At 35.6% G+C, this 19,392-nt stretch overlaps 1 protein-coding gene across 1 annotated transcript; it reads right to left on the bottom strand.

Moving 5' to 3' along the window:
- Positions 1-8,500: 8,500 nt before the first annotated feature.
- LOC110688290 lies at positions 8,501-10,459 on the bottom strand. Its single transcript, XM_021865021.1, has one exon. It carries the CDS (start codon positions 10,159-10,161, stop codon positions 8,965-8,967), a length of 1,197 nt encoding a protein of 398 aa, XP_021720713.1. The 5' UTR covers positions 10,162-10,459; the 3' UTR covers positions 8,501-8,964.
- Positions 10,460-19,392: the final 8,933 nt, after the last annotated feature.

Consider the following 19,392-nt stretch of genomic DNA (forward strand, 5'->3'; position numbering starts at 1 on the left):
TCTTTTCCCGGGTATGACATTTCAACAACCTCGTAACTGAAGGCCTCTACTGGTCCTCCCAAATACGGGCAGCTATGTGTCCTAGAAAGCTAGGAATCACACTCCCGTCAACAGGCCCACCGGGCACCTCACTCCTAACAACCCAAGAATCATTAACGGCCCTCGACCGTTTCCTGCTTGCCCCAGATACAGTGGACGCAGATGATGTGCCAGATCTACTAACAAACCTACCACCCCTACCCTTACGCACCTCCACCATATGTGTCTCGTACATGTCATCAACCCTCTGACTGAATGGACCGTCATCATCATACAGTCCACTGCCATCGTCCACATCCTCATCCTCATCTGCGCCCTCCTCCTGGTCACCCTCCTCAACATCATCATCGTCATCGTCATCCTCATCCCGACGGTGGACCCGTTCTCTACGAGCCGAGGCCGAAATACCACGGGATCTAACATGTCTATGCCCCGACCTCTCCACTGAATAGCTTCTACTAAGAAGCTCTACATTCTTCTCCGTACCATGACGACCCAGTGAATTCTACAAAAAATTTAAAAATATATAAACATACAAAAAATTATACGAAAAATAGCTACCACTACCCAAATCAAATAAACTAAAAACATACTAACAAATTAACATAATAAAGAAATTAACAAAACACTTAAATAAAAATAATAGAATAAAAAATACACTAAGAAAGGAAATAAAACCAACACATAAGAATATATATAAACACAAATAATTCATTCCCAATTTAGTTTTGGTTTTCAATTAGGTGTAGTCGCTTTATTTGATAATTTACTGAACTTAATATTGATTTTTGTCTAACGTCCTTTTAAGACTTTATAAATCAATAATAAAAATTAAAATAAATTAACTAACCAAAAACAATATCAAATGAACAAAAAAATGTACTAACAAATTGAAATAGAGAATAAAAATAAAAATGTACAAATAAAACAAACAAATAATTGTAAACAAAATATAAACATAGAAAAAATACAACAAAATTGAAAAAATTTATAAAAATAAACAACAAAATATAAAAACAATTGAAAAAGATATTACACAAAAAAAAAATTTAATACAAATAAAAAAAACAAAAAAAAGGGGGGGGGGGGGGCGCCTTGGCTGGACGCCCAGCCAGTGGTGGTGGCGCCAGCTGCAGACGCCGCAACCAGTGGGTTGGCGCCTGGGCTGGACGCCATAGCCACGGCTGCTGCGCCTTGAATAAACGCCACAACCGTGGCTATGGCGTCCAGCCCAGGCGCCAGCCTACTGGTTGCGGCGTCTGCAGCTGGCGCCACCACCGCTGGCTGGGCGTCCAGCCAAGGCGCCCCTCCTCCGTCACAGCGGTTTTCCCTTTTTTTTTTTAAACAAATTGTACCTTGCCTCCTTGAGACCTCCTTCCCTCCGCCGCCGCCGCCAATTCCTTGCCTTGCCGCCTCGACATTTCCGTAGTTTTTTTTTTTTAGAGATGTTGAAAGAAGATGAGCGATAAGAGTGTGAGTGATGAGAGTGTGAGTGTTTTTTTTAGGTCAAGGGCAATATTGTCAAATCAAGTGAATTTTGTGGGCTTTATGTGGAGATTTGCGGGCGATGTTTAACAAATCCCAGGATAACACTCCCATCCTCAGGACCACTTGGTATCGGTTGCTGCACCAACCATGTCTCTGCTGAGGTGGTAGTAGGTTGACTCGCTTGACTATTTATAAATCTCCCATGATGACCCCTATATACCGTATGAAAATCCTGAGGGTCCGAGTCTTCGTCCCAATCATCATGACGTACTGGCTCTTCGTCCTCATCGTCAGATGTAGACGGTCCACCCGAGTACATGGGGCGGATCCCTTGTGACTGATGCTCTCTCGACCAACTACTAGATCCATATTGTTTCTCATGACGAAGCGTTGCCCCCGTAATATTTGAACGAGATGACTCCCTCCTAACAAACGCATTCAAACGTCGTGATATAGCATGACGAGCACCCGAACCCTCAATCTACATTAAATATGTACAAAATCAAATGTTAGTAATAATTACAAATATAACTATTTGATTAAAATTGAACAACCGATATTAATATTCAAAAAAAAAAAAAATTCAGAACAACACCACCACCAACAACATTATTAATAATAAGGATGATAATAATAATAATAATAATAATAATAATAATAATAATAACAACAATAACTATAATAATAATAATATTAATTATAAACCACATGTTTCGGAGCATACTAATAACAACAACAACAAAAATAACATTAATAATAATAATAATAATAATAATAATAATGTTAATTAAAAAAAATTAAATCACGAAAAAAAATTAATTCAGGACGTCCGCCTGAAATATCCAGATGAACCAAAGAGGATCCGGATTTTCCAAGCGGATCCACCTTCGAACATCCGGATTTTTTAGGCGGATGGCTGGATCCGCCTAAAAATTTCGGATCCTCTTAGGTTCGTCCGGAATATTCAGGCGGATCCTTCTAATTTTAATTTTTTTTTTCAATTTTCAGGTAAAAATTCATACCTGCTCGCCTCGACCTCCATAAGTCAGCCTTATTCCACGCCGGTCTTCCATCGCCGGAGCTTCGTTGGTTTCCCTGGATTGGTGGGTGTCGGTGGTGGGTTATGCTTTTTTTTTTTTTTTTTAATTTTAGAGAGATGAAATGAGAGTTAAGTTACGAGAGAATTGTGATATTTTCATAAATGAGAAATGAGTGTTGTGAGTGTCGTGAGTATTTATTTACGAGGGGTAAATACGGAAATTCGTATTAAAATGGGAGCGGTGCCTTGTAAAATGGGGCATTGTTTAACAAACCCCCTTTTTTTGAATGTTCAAAAAAAGAAATAAAAATGGCCTAACTAAGCTCATGTGATACTAATACTAGTTTCGCGGTTGTTAGATGCACGAGTTGGCAAAGCAATGACATGGAGTTCAAAAATCTCGAGCTTAATAATGAGCAACCAATTTAGCATAATTTTTGGTAATAAAACTTTTACAATACTCAATGCATTTTCTAATGTTGTTATATATGATATATCTTAACTTAACTTACTCAACATGTTATTTACATTAGATACAAATAATCTTAAATATATTTGATTAACTGAACTTTCTCGGCATATTATTTACATTAGATACAAATAACCTTGAATCACGTACATCGGTACATGGTACATGTCTTAGTGTTAGAAATTAGTCAACTTTGTCACTGGTGATAGTAAAACGACGTAGCTCACGGATTAAAGTACTGGTGGTGAAACTGACTACTAAACTTGGGCACCGTGCCGGGCCGGGCCGCCGCGGGTCGTGCTTGGCGGGCCACGGGCTGGCTCGTGTCGTGCCCGTCTTGCCGGCGGGCCCAGGATTTCGTGTCGTGCCGGCCATTTTCACAGGCCAGCCCACGGCACGGCACGACCCTCGTGCCTGGCGGGCTCGTGCCGTGCCGACCACGTGCCGGCCTGCGGGCTGGCTTGCTGGCTGGCAGCGGGCTGGTGCAGTTTTCAAATAATTTTTTTTTTTTTTTTTTTTATGACAACATTATAAATTAATAAGTTTATAATGTATATAAGTTATAAAATTATAATTATAAGTTTTATAAGGTTATAACTTATAAGTTTATAACTTATAAGTTATAAGTTATTAAGTGATGAATTTTATAATTATAAGTTGAATATTTATGTTTTATAATTTGTATATTCAATATTTATATTTATATATTTACTTTATACTATTACTTTAAAATTTAATGTTTATGATTTATTAGTAATTGGTATAATTTTATTTTTTTTAATATGAATTTACAAATTGTAACAAAACGGGGAAAAAAGGCAAATTGGACTTTGGATGTGAATAATGCGTACTTTATATTATTATTACTTGAGTTGAGAAAATTGTACAATGATAACAATGATAAAAATCATACAATGATGGTATTAAACAAAAATTGGAAAATGATAAAATTGATATTTTTAAAATCGTACAATATACAATAATTGTCTATTCTTCTTCTCCTTCTTCTTGCTCGTCTTCGTCTTCGTCTTCGCCTTCGCCTTCAAGGTCATCGGCTAGTTGCATAGATTGGGAACTAGCCGAACCCGAACCGGAAGCGGAGGTTCCTTCTTCGTTGTCGTTGTGGTCGTAAGAACGATCTTGTGAGCGATTTTCCGCATCCAACCAATCTTTGAAACACACGCACATTTCTAGTGTTTCGGGTTTTAGACTTGTTCTTCTATCGTCTAAAACCCTTCCGGATGCGCTGAAAGCTCGTTCGGAGGCGACGGAGGAAACTTGGATAGCAAGAATGTCTCGTGCCATTGCCGCCAAAGTTGGATGCTTCGAGCTTTGTTGTTTCCACCATGCAAGGAGGTCGAGGCTGTTTATCTCATCGTCGTCCATGCCTTTGGTGAAGTCGTAACTCAGGTACATCTGCAACTCCGAGACGTCGCTTTCCGTTCTCCTGATTGATGAATCACCTGAAAACCTTGAAATCAAGTTAGTAGCTTGTGAAAATAAATGTTTGGCCTTCTTACTTACGTTTTTGGATGGTTGGGAAGGCCCTGAGCGAGGAACGGTGCCATATTTGGCTTCATAGACTCTATACAAAGCAAAAAACTGATCCTTCACATCAGTCTTATAGTTTTCTACATCATCGTCAAGAAACATGCAGTGAAAGTAAATGTCAACTAACATAAATGTGTTTTCATACTTTTGCCTAGGATCTAATATGGAAGCAAAAATATAAATCAAAGGAATCTCACTATAATATTTACGCCATTTTTTTTTCCATTGCTGGAAGATACTGATCATAATCACTTTGATGGCGATGATCGCGAAAAGTTGGGCGAGTAAGCATGCATTAGAAAGAAAGTTTTGAGCACAAGGATTGTAAACAGTAGAAAAACAATACGTCATGTTATATAATAACTGTAAAAATTGCATATATCTTTCACAGTTATTCCAATCATCATCATACAAAGCATTTTGTGGAAATTTTTGGTTGTAAAATAATGTTAACGGGCCCTTGTACTTAATTGCCTTTGTTAACATGTCATAGGTGGAATTCCACCTAGTTGGGCAACCGGTTCTAATTTTTATTACCCTTATCTTTTGTTGTTTTAGAAAACTCTTCCATTCTTGGTATTTCATGTTAGAGCTATTAATAGACATAATAGCATCTCTGATTTTGCTGTAGTATGGGCCAATTGCCCGAACTCCATCCTGTACACATAAGTTAAGTACATGGCAAACACATCTAGTATGAAGAGCTTCACCGTCTAATAGTACATCGGTTAAGTTTTGTTTGATAAGATTAGCTGTGTATGTCATAGAGGTTGCATTATCAAAAGTCATAGACATCATTTTATCTCGAAGGTTGTATTCGTCTATTGCTTGCATTAAATGGTGAGCAATGTTAATGCTGGTGTGTGGGTATTCCAGCATTTTGAAATGTATTATTCTTTTTTGTAACATCCATTGATCATCTACCCAATGGCAAGTCACACATAAATAGTGATATTTATAACCACTATCCCAAGAATCGGCTGTTAAAGATACTCTACAGTTAAGGTTACTCAATTCGGCTTGTAACCGGACTTTGTACTCTAGGAAATTTTTCATTGCGGCGGAACGAACGGTTTTCCTAGAGATTCTTTTATGTTGGGGTTGTAGTGCTTTGTTAATGTAGGTGTTGAATGCGGCACTTTCCGAGAAAAGAAAAGGTTGTTCGGCGTGTACTATCATTTTTCCTAGTTCATCCCTATCCCTCTCATAGTTGTATGTAAAGCCGTATGGATGGAATTGGGAAATTTTGGGCTGGGTTGGATCACTAGCTGGTTTTGCACAAGCTTTCATGTGTCTAGATAAGTGTCCCGTCCCGTTTTTGGTAACTGCCGTGAATACACTATTACATGTTTTACATTTTGCCCATTGTTCACCATCTTTACTTAGGACAAAATAACGCCATACCTCACTCCTTCGGTTTTTCAAAAGTAGCATCTCAGTTTCGGTTAACCATTCATGATGTGTGTGATGGTTAGTAGTGGGACTAGTGGGAGTGGCAGTAGAAGGGGTAGAACCGGAGGGAATTCGGGTACTTTCTTGGCTACCTTGGCTAGAACAATAGTTTTGTTGATCACCGATATAATTAGGTGGAAATTGGTATGGTGGTAGTGGAAATTGGTTTAGTGGTGGTGCTGGAAATCCCGACGTATTATATGGCTCATAGCCCGGGGGGAAGTAAATGGGGTCATTGGTTTGACTCGTAATTTGGGGGCTCGTTGTATTTGGTGGTTCCCTAGAACTACTACTACGGATAAGTCGGCCTTTCCCCCTAGACCTAGATGATGGGTTGTTCGATGCCATAATTAACAATTAATTTTTTAATAAAAAGTGGTTAACTATAATAATAATAATTAATAACAACAATTTTAACAATAAAAATATCAATAATATTAATTAATAACAACAACTATAACAATAACAATAACAACAAAAATAAATAATAACAACAATTGTAACAATAATAATAATTAATAACAACAATTATAACAACAACAATAACAATTAACAACAATAATAATTAAACAAGATTATTCTAATAATAACAATAAAACAATAATAAATTTAAGATTAGTTTAGATCTTACAACCGTGCTTCAACGCTCCACTAATTACGATTACGAACTTTTTAATTTTTTCCGATATTAGGAAAATAATTAGAGAATTTAAGAGAATAATTAGAGAATTTAAGAAAATAAGGATTATTAGAGATTTAGAGAATATAAGAGATAAGAAGAAGAGATTGTGATTTTGTGATTTGGGAATGAAATGGAGGTGAGTATTTATAGAATTTTTGGGGAGCAAATTGGCAAAAAACTAGCCGTTTTTTAGCCGTTTTTTTTGGCTTATTAAGGAGCTAGAATAAACGGTAACATTACCGTTGGCCTGCGGGCACGACGGGCCAGCACGGCGGGCCATGCCCGTGCTCGTGCCGGGCCGTGCCTGGGAATTCTCAACCCTGTCCGTGGCACGGCCCGTGGCACGGGAGTTGAACTTCGTGCCGTGCCGTGCTTGAATTCGGACAGTGCCGGGCGGCACGCGGGCCAACCCGGCCCGTGCCCAGGTCTGCTGACTACAATTCAAACTACTTTATTATGTGTAAAATTATGGAGTGCGGTGTGTCTCTTCTGCTAATGGTTATTGTAGCCTTGTAGGGAATCAGGTGTAAGGCCTGTGGGCCGGGAAGCACAATTTACGGTGGGTTTCTGATTTATTGTTCATTTTATCTTTTTTTTTTTTTTTTTTTTTTTTTCGTCAAAGTTGATAAAGTAAGGTGAAATGAAATCAATATAATGGCCCCATAAGTTAGTAATTAGCGTTGATTTTGGCTACTTTTTTCTATATAGTTGAACTGTTTTACAGATTAGCTAGAACACATTTAATTGATTCAAGGCAAATTCTGAAATTAGTTACCATTCCATGGCCGGTTCTAATTTAACTTTTCATGATCTTAAATCAATAACGTGTTTGAAATTTACTGGAATATGAGGTGTACACGCTCATATATGGTGGTGCACGATGCTCGATAATTGAACTTATATGCAATAATTGTAAAATCAAAGCAAGTATTCACATAATTAAAGCCTTGTTACATTGGAAACAAATCTTTATACTATTAATAATAATAAGCACATGCTGGACAAGTTAATAATTTCTTGTTTCCTCAAGCCTGGTGAGTTGGAGGATAATAATCCCAACAGGGTGAATATTGACTCTTAAAAAAGGTTTGTTGATATGTACTGAAACATGTTTGATTTATCCTAGAAGTATGATGAAAATCAGAGGATTTAGTACTAGTCACTACTTTCAATTAATGTTACATTCTTTTCATGCTGGATCTGGTTGGGAGATTCTTGGTTTCTTGATCTTCCAAGTAAAGAATTTTATTATTATTACCAACTGAAACTATCAAAACTACTGATATATAATTCTCTGAATTAGCTAATGAAATGATCACAATTTGTACTTTGTATATTCCATGCTTAATTATATAGTTAACTTACATAAATTTGTCTCACCATAGAGAAAAAAAAAGAAGTTATTCTCTAACGAATGAAATGTACAATGGAATGATCCCGTAATGACTCAAATGTGGACTTCGTGTTATTTATGCCTCAACGTATACGTAATGTTTCTTGTCTAACGGAGAAGATGCAATACATATTCCTAGTGTGGGAATAATATATATGGAGTAGTCAATTAGTTTTGTTGCTTAGGGGTAGGGATTCTTTTACCTTCAATTCCCTCTACTTTCAAATGTCTAACCCGTAATAATGGACCAAAAAACCCTTGAGGGTTAATGTCTATATTTAAGGTCATCCTTACAATAATCTGCTTAATAGAATAAGATAAGCTGTGTAAAAGATATAAATAGCAAAGAACAACAATATATAATATCCGAACATTCACACCTAGTCGTATTTGGGATCTATGGAGAAATTTGTTATACGAACAATTACTAATTTGCTACAAAGTACTGTATATAGTATTGCAAATATTACATTAATTAAAGATCATACATCATCTACGATGACCAAAATTTTACCTTCCAACACATATCAAACATCACTTGAAGGTTTTGACACCTACATCATCTATTTTTTCCTCATCAAAACTACAAGTTTTCTGACTTAGATAAAACAACAGACTCACATGATAATGACACCAGACTAATTAAGTGGTACTAGAAAAATATTTACAAGTTTAATCATGGCTGTCAACCAAAGTTCCAACTACATAAACAAAAACACATGCATGCTTTAATTTATCATCATCCAACGACCAACATCATATTACCTCACGTGTTCTCCACATGATACCATCAAGTAAATTTATCGATGTAAACCAACTCGAATTGAACCCGACCCAAACAGCTCTTCAAGTCACACCGAATATACAATCACGAAGCAAGGGAGCACCGCTCTCGGGTTAAAAACAAGGAGCTCATCATCATCCATCTTACCCATCCCGGCCGAGCTCCGGCCCACCAACGAGTCAAATCCCGGGTCCTCCTTATCTGCCACCATCGGATCACACCCAACACGACCCGCCACAACCCGACACACGAGCATAGCCCGCTTCACGTTCATGAACGCAAACTCGGCCTCCACGTCATTAGGGATCGCCTCATGAGCCCGCCAACTAGTGGCAAAAGTGGAAATTCCATCCAACTTAGGCGAAAACCCTGACCGAATAATCCCACATGCACTACAATAAACCTGACTACACAAAGCAGAATTACCATGTTGCCCCAAGTTACATAAAAACGTCGTACAATGAAACCTCAACAACTCATTACCGTCCACAATGCACCTCTCGTCTCGCCGCGTCGTAGCGCCACTGGCGGCGCGTGCAATATCACGCGTCGCCTTAGACTTAACCGCCTCACGAAAATCCTCGAATTTCGCGAGGATCTTTTGGGAGTTATGAATCTTCAAAATACGGTGAATTTTCGGGAGTTTATTTTTATCAGTCCAACCCGTATTAAATATGATCCATACAATATTCTTACCCGAATCACCATCTCGGAGCTCCGAAACTGCGTGTTTAACACTCTGATGTTGTTCTAGAAGGCTCTGCTTCTGGAACACTTCACCACAAGAAGGGCAAGGGAAGATATCATTGCGTAGGGGCAAAAACGGGTTTTCATATAAGTCGAATTCGGACCTTGACTCGGATCGGCGTTTACGCGGGCGAGACCGGAACTCGTCCGAGTCATGAATGGGTAAAACAATAGAGTGTTGAGACGATCTCGGAGACGAAAACGACGTCGTAGAAGCGGTAGTAGTAGTAGTATTGGTAGGAGTTGAAGGGCGTGTTTGTTGGGTCATACGTTTATTAGAGGAGGTGAAAACGCGCTTTAGAAAACACCAAGAAGATGAAAACGCTCTTTTAGGGGATAGCTTATTGTTAATGTTATTAGAGGATTTTCTTTTCTTTGATTGTAGATAATTAAAATCGTTTTTATTGTTATTCTTATTGTTGTGAGAAGAGAAGAAGAAGCAACCAAGATGAATGAAAATAAGGAGGAAAGGGTAAAAGAGCTTATTGAAGTGAGAAGCTAAGCTTTTGGGTGCCATTTTAATGGAGTTTTTGTAAGTTTGTTAAGGGGTTGTTAGGTTCAGTCCATTGGAGGAGAGAGAAGATGAAAAATGGATGGAATGAAGAAAGGAGAGGTTAGGTGGTGAGAAAGTTCTTGTAGTAGGGATATAATAGCATCTTATGATGCTACAGTTGGATGATTTTATTGGGAGATTAAGGGTAGTATAATCATTACGATTAATTACTTATTCCGTTCGTGGCTCCGTCCCTAGCTATGCTAGCTTAGTAGCTTACATACTGTTTCGATCTTTTTACGATTTTTAAGACGTGTCTAAAACCATTAATATATTCATTTATTGATATTCTATAAGAAAAAAAAAAATGCATATGAAATAATGGGGTAATGTTTTAGTGACGAGAAAGTAATTAATAAGAATAAGAAAATATAATTAGTACTATACTTTTGGGGATAATTGAATCTAATCTTTTGTGTTGTAGTGTGATGATGGAGTAGGGTTGAGAATGTGGGGGAGAAGTACAAGGGGGGTGGCAGATATCATGTGATATATGGAAGAGATGAAGAGTATTATTTTCTAAATATGGAATTTAATAAATACTAATTGGACTGTAGGATTATAAAGGAATCCTATATAGTCACCCTTTGAAAAAAAAATGCAACTTGATTTCTTGGATGCTTATGGTCTTTTGGTGAATAATTGAAAATGCATATCAATGTCAAGTTTTTCTTTTAATAAAACAAGATAATAAGTACTACGTATTTCATATATCCTAGAGGTTATTTGTACTGATTTGTTATTATTATAACTGATACTTTTAATTAGTCGATCTTAAATCCTGTTTTGGATTTACCAAAATAATTATAATACTCGACCATGATATTAGACTTCATTAGGCAAATAATTAGGTTTAAAGTGGTAGATATATAGTCAGAATAATAAAAATCTAATTTCTTAGAAAGGGATTTTGTTTTTTCCCATCCAACAAAAAAAAGATAGCCTAATACAAAATCGATCATGCTCCATGCATATACATAAATATGATGTTAAGTTAATTAATGGTTAATATATCACTTTTCTTTCAATTATGTGCACAACCACTTATATCATTTTCAATTGCCATTGACATGACAACAACAAATTTCATGTCTGAAGTTATCACCTATTATATATGATAGAAATTTTGGATTATAAGAAGCAAATACAGTAATTAAATATTATTGATTACAAAAATTAATTTTAATTTAAATAGATTTTTGGAATTTCATGGGAAAAGGACATGCATGGGTACACACGTGCAATGTTTTCCTAAATATGACACCTCCCTAACCAACGACATTGATTGAAAATTTGAAATCATCAGTTAAAACTTAATCAACCATATAATATAAGATTATTTATTACGAAGTATAAGATTATATTAGTATATAGTTGTAAACTTCGAAATTAGGGTTGGTTTTGAGTATCAATCTTGGATTATATGTCTAAATCCAAAGAAAGAATGTATGTATTATGAGTACGTAACGCCAATTATCTTTTCTAACTCAATCCTCAAGGCGAATCCGATGCTTCCTGCATGCATGTATAATCATCTATTTTATTTTTTTATTGAGGGGAAACCGATTTTATTTATTTTTTTAAATTATTTTTTAATTTTAATTAAGAATAATACTAAGTAATAATTATTGTACACATTGTCTGTGTCTCATAATGGATCTGGAAACATACATTAAGGGATTCTCTCTCCCTTTAATTTCATATATATATATATATATATATATATATATATATATATATATATATATATATATATATATATATATATATATATATATATATATATATTTTAGTGCATATCACAATTTTTTTATTTTAGATTATTAAAAATGATAGAATCCTATTACGGGATATTTTATTTTATTAAATCTATTATGACTTATGAGAGTCAATTTTTTTTAGTAGTATTAAGTTTTGTAAATGTTAGGCCAAATCTAATACTCCGTAGTCCGTATAAGACTAATCAATTTTAGGATACTAGAAATACAACTTATTAGAGGACAACTTTTTATTGCACAACCAATTGTATATATAGTGAAGGTTATTTTCATAACCTAGTTTATATGTTTCACTAAACATTTGCTAATAAGAACAATATTTTTTTTTTGGAGAAACTAATAAAAACAATTACTCATTTAAAGAAACTTCTAAAAAAATCATTTATTTTGTTTTAGTTATTCGAAGTACGTAGTATATATAATGACAAACTTTGTGATTAAAATCTGCGAGTGAACCTGACAGTAAAAAAAAAATACAAATTATTCTGTACTGTGTAAATTTGTTCAGTGATTATACTATCAAGATGCATCTGAACCCTTAATCCCTTTGAAAATTGGAGTTTAATCTTAATTTAACCGTTGGAATGGATGAGTAAGTGCAGTGAATTAGTTTATAAAATTGTGGTGTACACATGATAAAGACAGTATGTTACCGTATTTTAAGGATTATTCACATGATATAATCCTAAATAGCCTTGATTTAATACAACTCCTAATAATTAATCAGGGTTATGGCGTAATGAAGCACATACGCACCGAGTAACTATATATGGCAGTATGTAGTTTAACCGTAAATGTAGTATACCTTTTGTTGCTCACTGATTTCTAGAGCAATGTCATTAATTTTCAATGATTTATTTTTTTTTTAATTTTTTTTTATTATTATTTAAGGTAAGATGAAGAACCCTACTAGATCGACACCTCTCACAGGTTAAGTTAGCCTAGCTCCGCAAGTCAACGCTTGAGAGTAGAGGGGGGAGGTAAGGAAATCCCCCTACTCCCAAGCAATTGTAGTTTCGAATTTGTAACCTCAAGGTCACAAGGTAAGTTCCCTACCAACTCTACCAAGCTTGATTGCTTGGTCATTAATTTTACATGATTGTTTTGAGTTTCTAAACTATAAAGGATCGGAACGTACAGTAGAGATCTGAGACCGAGAGAGCTGTACATAGCTAAGACTTAATAATGTATGTATGATTAACTCACAGTGATCTCCTCTATTGAGTAAGAAAAATTAAACCATTTTTTTCAACCTAAATAAATATTGTCATATCAGTTTCTTCACCGGCCATTTTAATACGTTCATTAACAACTGCATGGAAAGTTATGAATTCTACTATGTACTAATTGCATGGAAGACTCACTTAAAACTTTTAAAAACCGTTTGGCAATGAATGTTTGTATTTTTAATCGCTTTCCTAATGTTCTAGAAGAATATTGTGATGCAAATTGGGTAACCAATAATGATGAAATATCCTCGACTAGTGGCTATGTTTTGATTTTGGGTGGAGGTGTTATTTCATAGAAGTCCTCAAAACAACCATGTTTAGCTCGCTCCACCATGGAATCTGAACTTATTGCTCTTGAGTTGGCAGGTCATGAAACAGAATGGCTTAGGAATCTCCTAGCCGAGATACCATTGTGGGGGAAGAGTTCATCATCGGTGTCTATACATTGTGACTCTCAAGCGGCAATTAGAGTGGCCAATAATAGCAACTACATACAATGGCAAAAAGAGACATATTCGTATGAGACACAAAGTGTTGAGGCAATTTCTCAAGAATGGAATAATTGCATTGGATTATGTGAGGTCTGAAAAGAACTTGGCGGATCCTTTGACGAAAGGATTGGCAAGAAAACAAGTTGGTGAGTCATCGAGGGGAATAAGACTTAAGCCGTATGATACATTATATTTGTCCTAATTCCTATGGTGATAATGTTAGTAATGTTTGACTTTGTTTGTGAAGTTGAGTTGTTTAACTCTTAATGGGTCCTTGTGCTATTGAGACACACATTAAAGGACTCACCTATGTGGTTGTGAAGATTAACCATCTTCTATGAAAACTTTGGCCGGTTTTCTAGAGCCTCCACTAGACCTAAGGTGAATGTGCTTGGCTATAAATAAGTATATCCCTTCGCGGATTTCAAGTATATTTTGGAGTGATGTATGTGATGTGGGGGTCTTGGATTAAATCTCAGAGTTTCAAGGTCCGTCCAATCTTTGATCAAGGGTCTAAGGGTTTCAAGGTTTGTCCACCCTTATACTTGTAATTCATTGCCTCATCTCACTAAACACTACATTTCAAGTTACTTATGTAATATCTAAGTGTTATGTATTGATCTCCTCTTATGCCCAATATGTTGCTTATCCTCATCTTTTGTTGGATTTTCTTCCCTTCCTTTAGTGGGGGATTGTTGAAATAAAGAAAGGAAATTCAAAGAAGTCAGATATGGGCACCCGATCGGGTGAGCACCGCCCGATCGAGCGCAAGTAGAATCGTAAAATTCTGGAGTTCTGCCACCCGACCAGGCAAGCTCCGCCCGACCGGGCGCGAGAAGACGTCTGGAAAAAGGGAGTGCATGCCCGCCCGATCGGGCGAACTCCGCCCGACTGGGCGCGAGGGCAACCTAGGTTTTAGCTGGGTGCTCACTCGACTGGGCGAGCTCCGCCCGATCGGGCGCGAGTTTGTCTGTTGGACTTCAATGGCTTCCTTGGATTCCTCTTCTTGTTTAATTTCTTGTAACCCCCCATCCACTTAAGAGGTTGATTATGGTTTTAAACATTATGTTTATTCTGATTTTATTCTCTTATTGATGAAAAAGATTCCTCCATGATATTCCATCTTCTTCCTTTCAACTTTATAAATTGGAGGAAGATTTTCTGATTTTATATACCTTGAAACATATACATCAAACACAAGCTAAACACATATTCTATATTGGACATAAGTTACTTGGTTCCAACCTTACACCCAAAAGTGCCTTTGAGTGGAAGTGGTGTGTTAACCTTAGGGAACGTGCCGACGAATACAATTGAGCACCCCGGTTGCGTCGGAATTTTGTTTTCAAGTCAGTGAATTTGCTTCACGACACACCGTACTCTTTCTCTTTTGTAAGATCAATTTTTCAATCTTGCTTAATATATTTTATACTATTTGTTCTAGACTTCTCTATTATTTACAACAACTTGATCTCTGATTTGTCTTTATATAAAGTGTAATGAATGTGCGAAATGTTTTAGCCGCTTCATGGTGTTGTATACACTTGTACTAACATTTTGGAGTTTGACTCTTTTCTATTAGAAGTGTACATTTGTATTCATGGTTTATTTTTTAAGGAAAATATAAGCAGGAAATATATTATTGTAAATTAATTAAGTTCACACAAAAGTTGGATATTTTGGGGAAATGAATTCAAGCATATGCGTTCATCGTTTTAACATATATATTTTGTAGAATGATACATACTCCATATCAATTAATGTCAAAGTTAACATTATGGCATAGCATATCCGTTATATGACCTATTATTATTATTATTATTATTATTATTATTATTATTATTATTATTAGCTCACCATAATGAACATTTTTATTCGTTGTTAATTAACCTTTATGAAGGTCTCATTCTATATTATTCCATTATTACTTGCTTTTACCAAAGGCCAAAATGATCATATACATGACATTTACAACTTGCAAATTTTATTAGCATCCTAAAATAGTGAAAATGTCATCTTTATTTTCTACAAGAATCTAGCTGTACGTAGAATACCAACTCATATTACACGGTCCGTACGTAAATTTTACTTTCTTTGTTATTGTTTTTTAGAGGTCGGTCCGTAATCTTTACTTTTGATTTTTCTTTAGTTATTAGTCCGTAAACTTTACATCCACTAATTTTCCTAATTAAAATATATTTAATTAATTTAATTATTCAGATTTTATTTTACAGGAAGATAACTAAGTGGGCCACATGATGTATGACTTCTGACTTAAAAATTACAATAATCCCTTTCTTTACGAATGGGCCAACTCCATGATTTTCTTTTGGGTCCAAATATATTTTTGGAGGCCTATGTGTCTCCCCCGTGCTTTAAACTATGCAAAAATTTGGCACCACAAAAACATAAAAATAAATAACGTAAATTAATAAATATCAATAATTTGTTCCCAAAATAATACTCCATATTATCAATAAAGATTTTGATATTGGTAATGGCTCTCAATTATACGCATAATATTGTTTGCTTTGTGTAAAAGTGTTGAAGCACTAATTAAAAAGTTGCATGTGGGAAGGACGAAGGGTACTTGGGATTACCATTTAATTAAGTGGAATCCATGCTTAATTGTGAGGTTTTTAAAGATGTTGAGTTATTAAACTACTCGTAAACTTTTGTGAATATTCCCTAACCAAACTTGTTTAGGCAAAAGTAAGCAAAATAATGGTTTTGTATGAATGTTGTACTATTATACTTAACCCTTGTGTAATGATTCGGTCTAGAGACCTATATATCAAAATTCGACTACTCAAAATTAATAATTTGTAGGTTATATCAATTTTTGTGACCTGGCTCATTTGATGGCATTTGAACCCCATAAACTTCATATCTACCCAACCGACCCATAAACTATTTCGTTTATTGATTGCAATCAAATGAAATATTGAGTTAATACTTAATAGTTAGGAAAAATTGCGAGGAAGGGCCTTTTAAAGGGACGATCTTGTGACAAAGGTCCTTATAAAAAAAAGGTGGCATCAAAGGTCCTTATATGTCAGTTGGGTGGTGAGGAGGGGCCTTTGACCGAATTCCGACCAACTTCCAGCGTTGACTTCTATTTTTAGGCCAAAAGAAAAACACATGCTTGGCACGTGACTTCTTTTTCTTTATTTTTTTCCCTTTTTCCTTCTTCTTCCTCGATTTCCCCTTTTCCTCCATTAACACCCCATCCTCATCTCTGCTTTCTTATCCCCAGCAGCCACCCATAACCCCTTGCAAACCCGACCCCACAAACGGCGGTGGCTTGAACGCTTGAGCCCACCCAAAACCCCCCTCGCCCTGAAAAACCCGCCCCTAAATATCCCCTTTCCCCGACCTGAACAACCCACTCTAAAAACCCCTTGAGCATTATTGCTCTGAACTTGGCTTGAGTTTTAACTTGTATTGCTGCCATTGACATCACCACCAGAGTCAACACGGCAATGTCGGAACTATCCAACATTTTCCAGCTCCGACGCTCATAATAATAAGATTAACAACTTCAACTAATCCAACAAATTAAGTTCAAACTTCTATTAATTTAACTAATTAAGTTCAAATTTCAATTAATATAGTAATTTAAGCTCAAACTTTAAAATATTTTCCAGAAAAATGGAATTGAAGGTGTATCTGAAATGGAGGAAAATGAAGAAATTAGGAGAGAGAAAATGTTAATGGAGGAAAAGGGCAAATCGAGGAAGAAGAAGGAAAAATGGGAAAAAAAAAAAGAAAAAGGTGCTTGGCACGTGTTTTTTTTGGCCTGAAAATAGAAGTCAACGCCGGAAGTTGGCCGGAATTCGGTCAAAGACCCCTCCTCACCACCCAACTGACTTATAAGGACCTTTGATGCCACCTTTTTTTTATAAGGACCTTTGTCACAAGGTCGTTCCTTTAAAAGACCCTTCCTCGCAATTTTTCCTAATAGTTAATACATGTTGTCCTAATGACAAAAACCATGGCCAATTTCGACTTAAGCCGTCGGATGAGCAACATTTTTGAGCCGATACATTGAGTTGAGCTAAGGCAATTCGAATGAGCCAAAGGTCAAAATGACCTAAACATAGGATAGCCACATTTTGGGATCAAAATAAACTAATTATTACGTAATTAAAAACGCAGGCCAGGTCTATTGGGCCAACTTAGATTTTTTAATATATATATATTCCCATGGTTCAAAAAGGAAATACAAAAATCTATGGGTTTGATTCCTCAACGTAATAATATACACGCAAGTCGTTGAAGAAGTTTGTTTCGTTACTAGCGGGCAACCAAAAATTATGATGGAAGTTGAAAAGAATAAATCTACACAGTACATTACATCATACTGTACAAAAAATGGACTTCTCTGAAGTTAACTTTATGCAATGGATGAGTGATCAAAAACACTTATTCATTCAAGTTATAATACTGTATAAAGTTTGCGGGACATATATTGTCTACATTTCTGTCCAACTGAATGGTTTGCCACATGCTTGTCTAACCCTTCAATAATGTTCATTTCTCATCTATTGTTAATTTTTTTATACACTTATGGAGTTATGGTACATATAATAGGCCAAATCAAAGTTATCTATTTATATTTGATTGTGACACGGTTCCGATGGGTTAAAAGAAATCACATGAAATAAATTCTTCTTACTTCGTAGAAAGTTCTTTAATTTAATGCAATTGCGTTTATTAATGTATAATAGTAATAATTATACAACAAATGACCCCTATCCTTGATAAATGCGTCACATCTAATAATACATACCCTCGAGTCACTTTAAATTAGATTGATAGTGGCCTCTCAAGAATCAAGGTCTACTAGCTAGGGCCATCTTCCTTCTAATTTACAGCTCCATTAACAATAATGCAATGATTTTGAGCATAATCAAATTTTATTTATAGTTTTAGATGGGCTTTGTAGCAAATACAGGAGTCCAAATAGCTGTACAACAACCCACAATCAGTAATGACAACAAAAGTTTTGAAAGCCCAGTACTTTGAATCATGGATATATGTCTTATGTTCACGAAACATTAGCTTATCATTTGAACCTCCATGTAACTAAATTATACAAGTAATTTCTTATATGAGACAGTCTAAGCTCTAAATGATTTCTAATTTCTTATTAACCATTCAATCAAGATAAGAAATGCTTTTATTTTTATTTATTTTTTTTTTAATTTTTTAAATTTGGTGTTTAGATAGCGACAAGGACAAGCAATGAGAATCGATCTCAAGATCACCTAGAATTAGGAGGGAAACTTTATCCACTTGAGTTATCCCTCACTATCAAAAAATACATTGATGATCAAACAATTGTAAGCTTGAAACCCAAATAATATTTAACTGACTGTTCTTAGTTTTCCTTAGCTCATAAGCCCAATGGGCAATGTAGTTTTGTACTTTTGTTAATCTAGTTTTGGGCCCGTTTATACTAGATGGAAGAAATGTGGATCGTTGGCCCAATTCCAACCAACTTTTTCCTCGTTTTTGGGCTCTATCAACTCACCAAATCTCCATAATCTGACCTCTAAATATGAATTTCACATTTTTTTTTGTCTGAATAATTGAAAACTATAAGGCCATGGGTAATATGTACAAATAACAAATGTGGATAGAGAATTTGAATTTAATGTACATAAGCCTTCAATCTGAATAATATGCCAAGAT

This window comes from Chenopodium quinoa, unplaced genomic scaffold, assembly GCF_001683475.1.
Source record: "Chenopodium quinoa cultivar QQ74 unplaced genomic scaffold, ASM168347v1, whole genome shotgun sequence".
NCBI classification, from domain to species: Eukaryota; Viridiplantae; Streptophyta; class Magnoliopsida; order Caryophyllales; family Amaranthaceae; genus Chenopodium; species Chenopodium quinoa.

Excerpts from the sequence above, each read along its gene's own strand:
- LOC110688290 (XM_021865021.1), bottom strand. The coding sequence starts at position 10,161 with ATGGCACCCAAAAGCTTAGCTTCTCACTTCAATAAGCTCTTTTACCCT.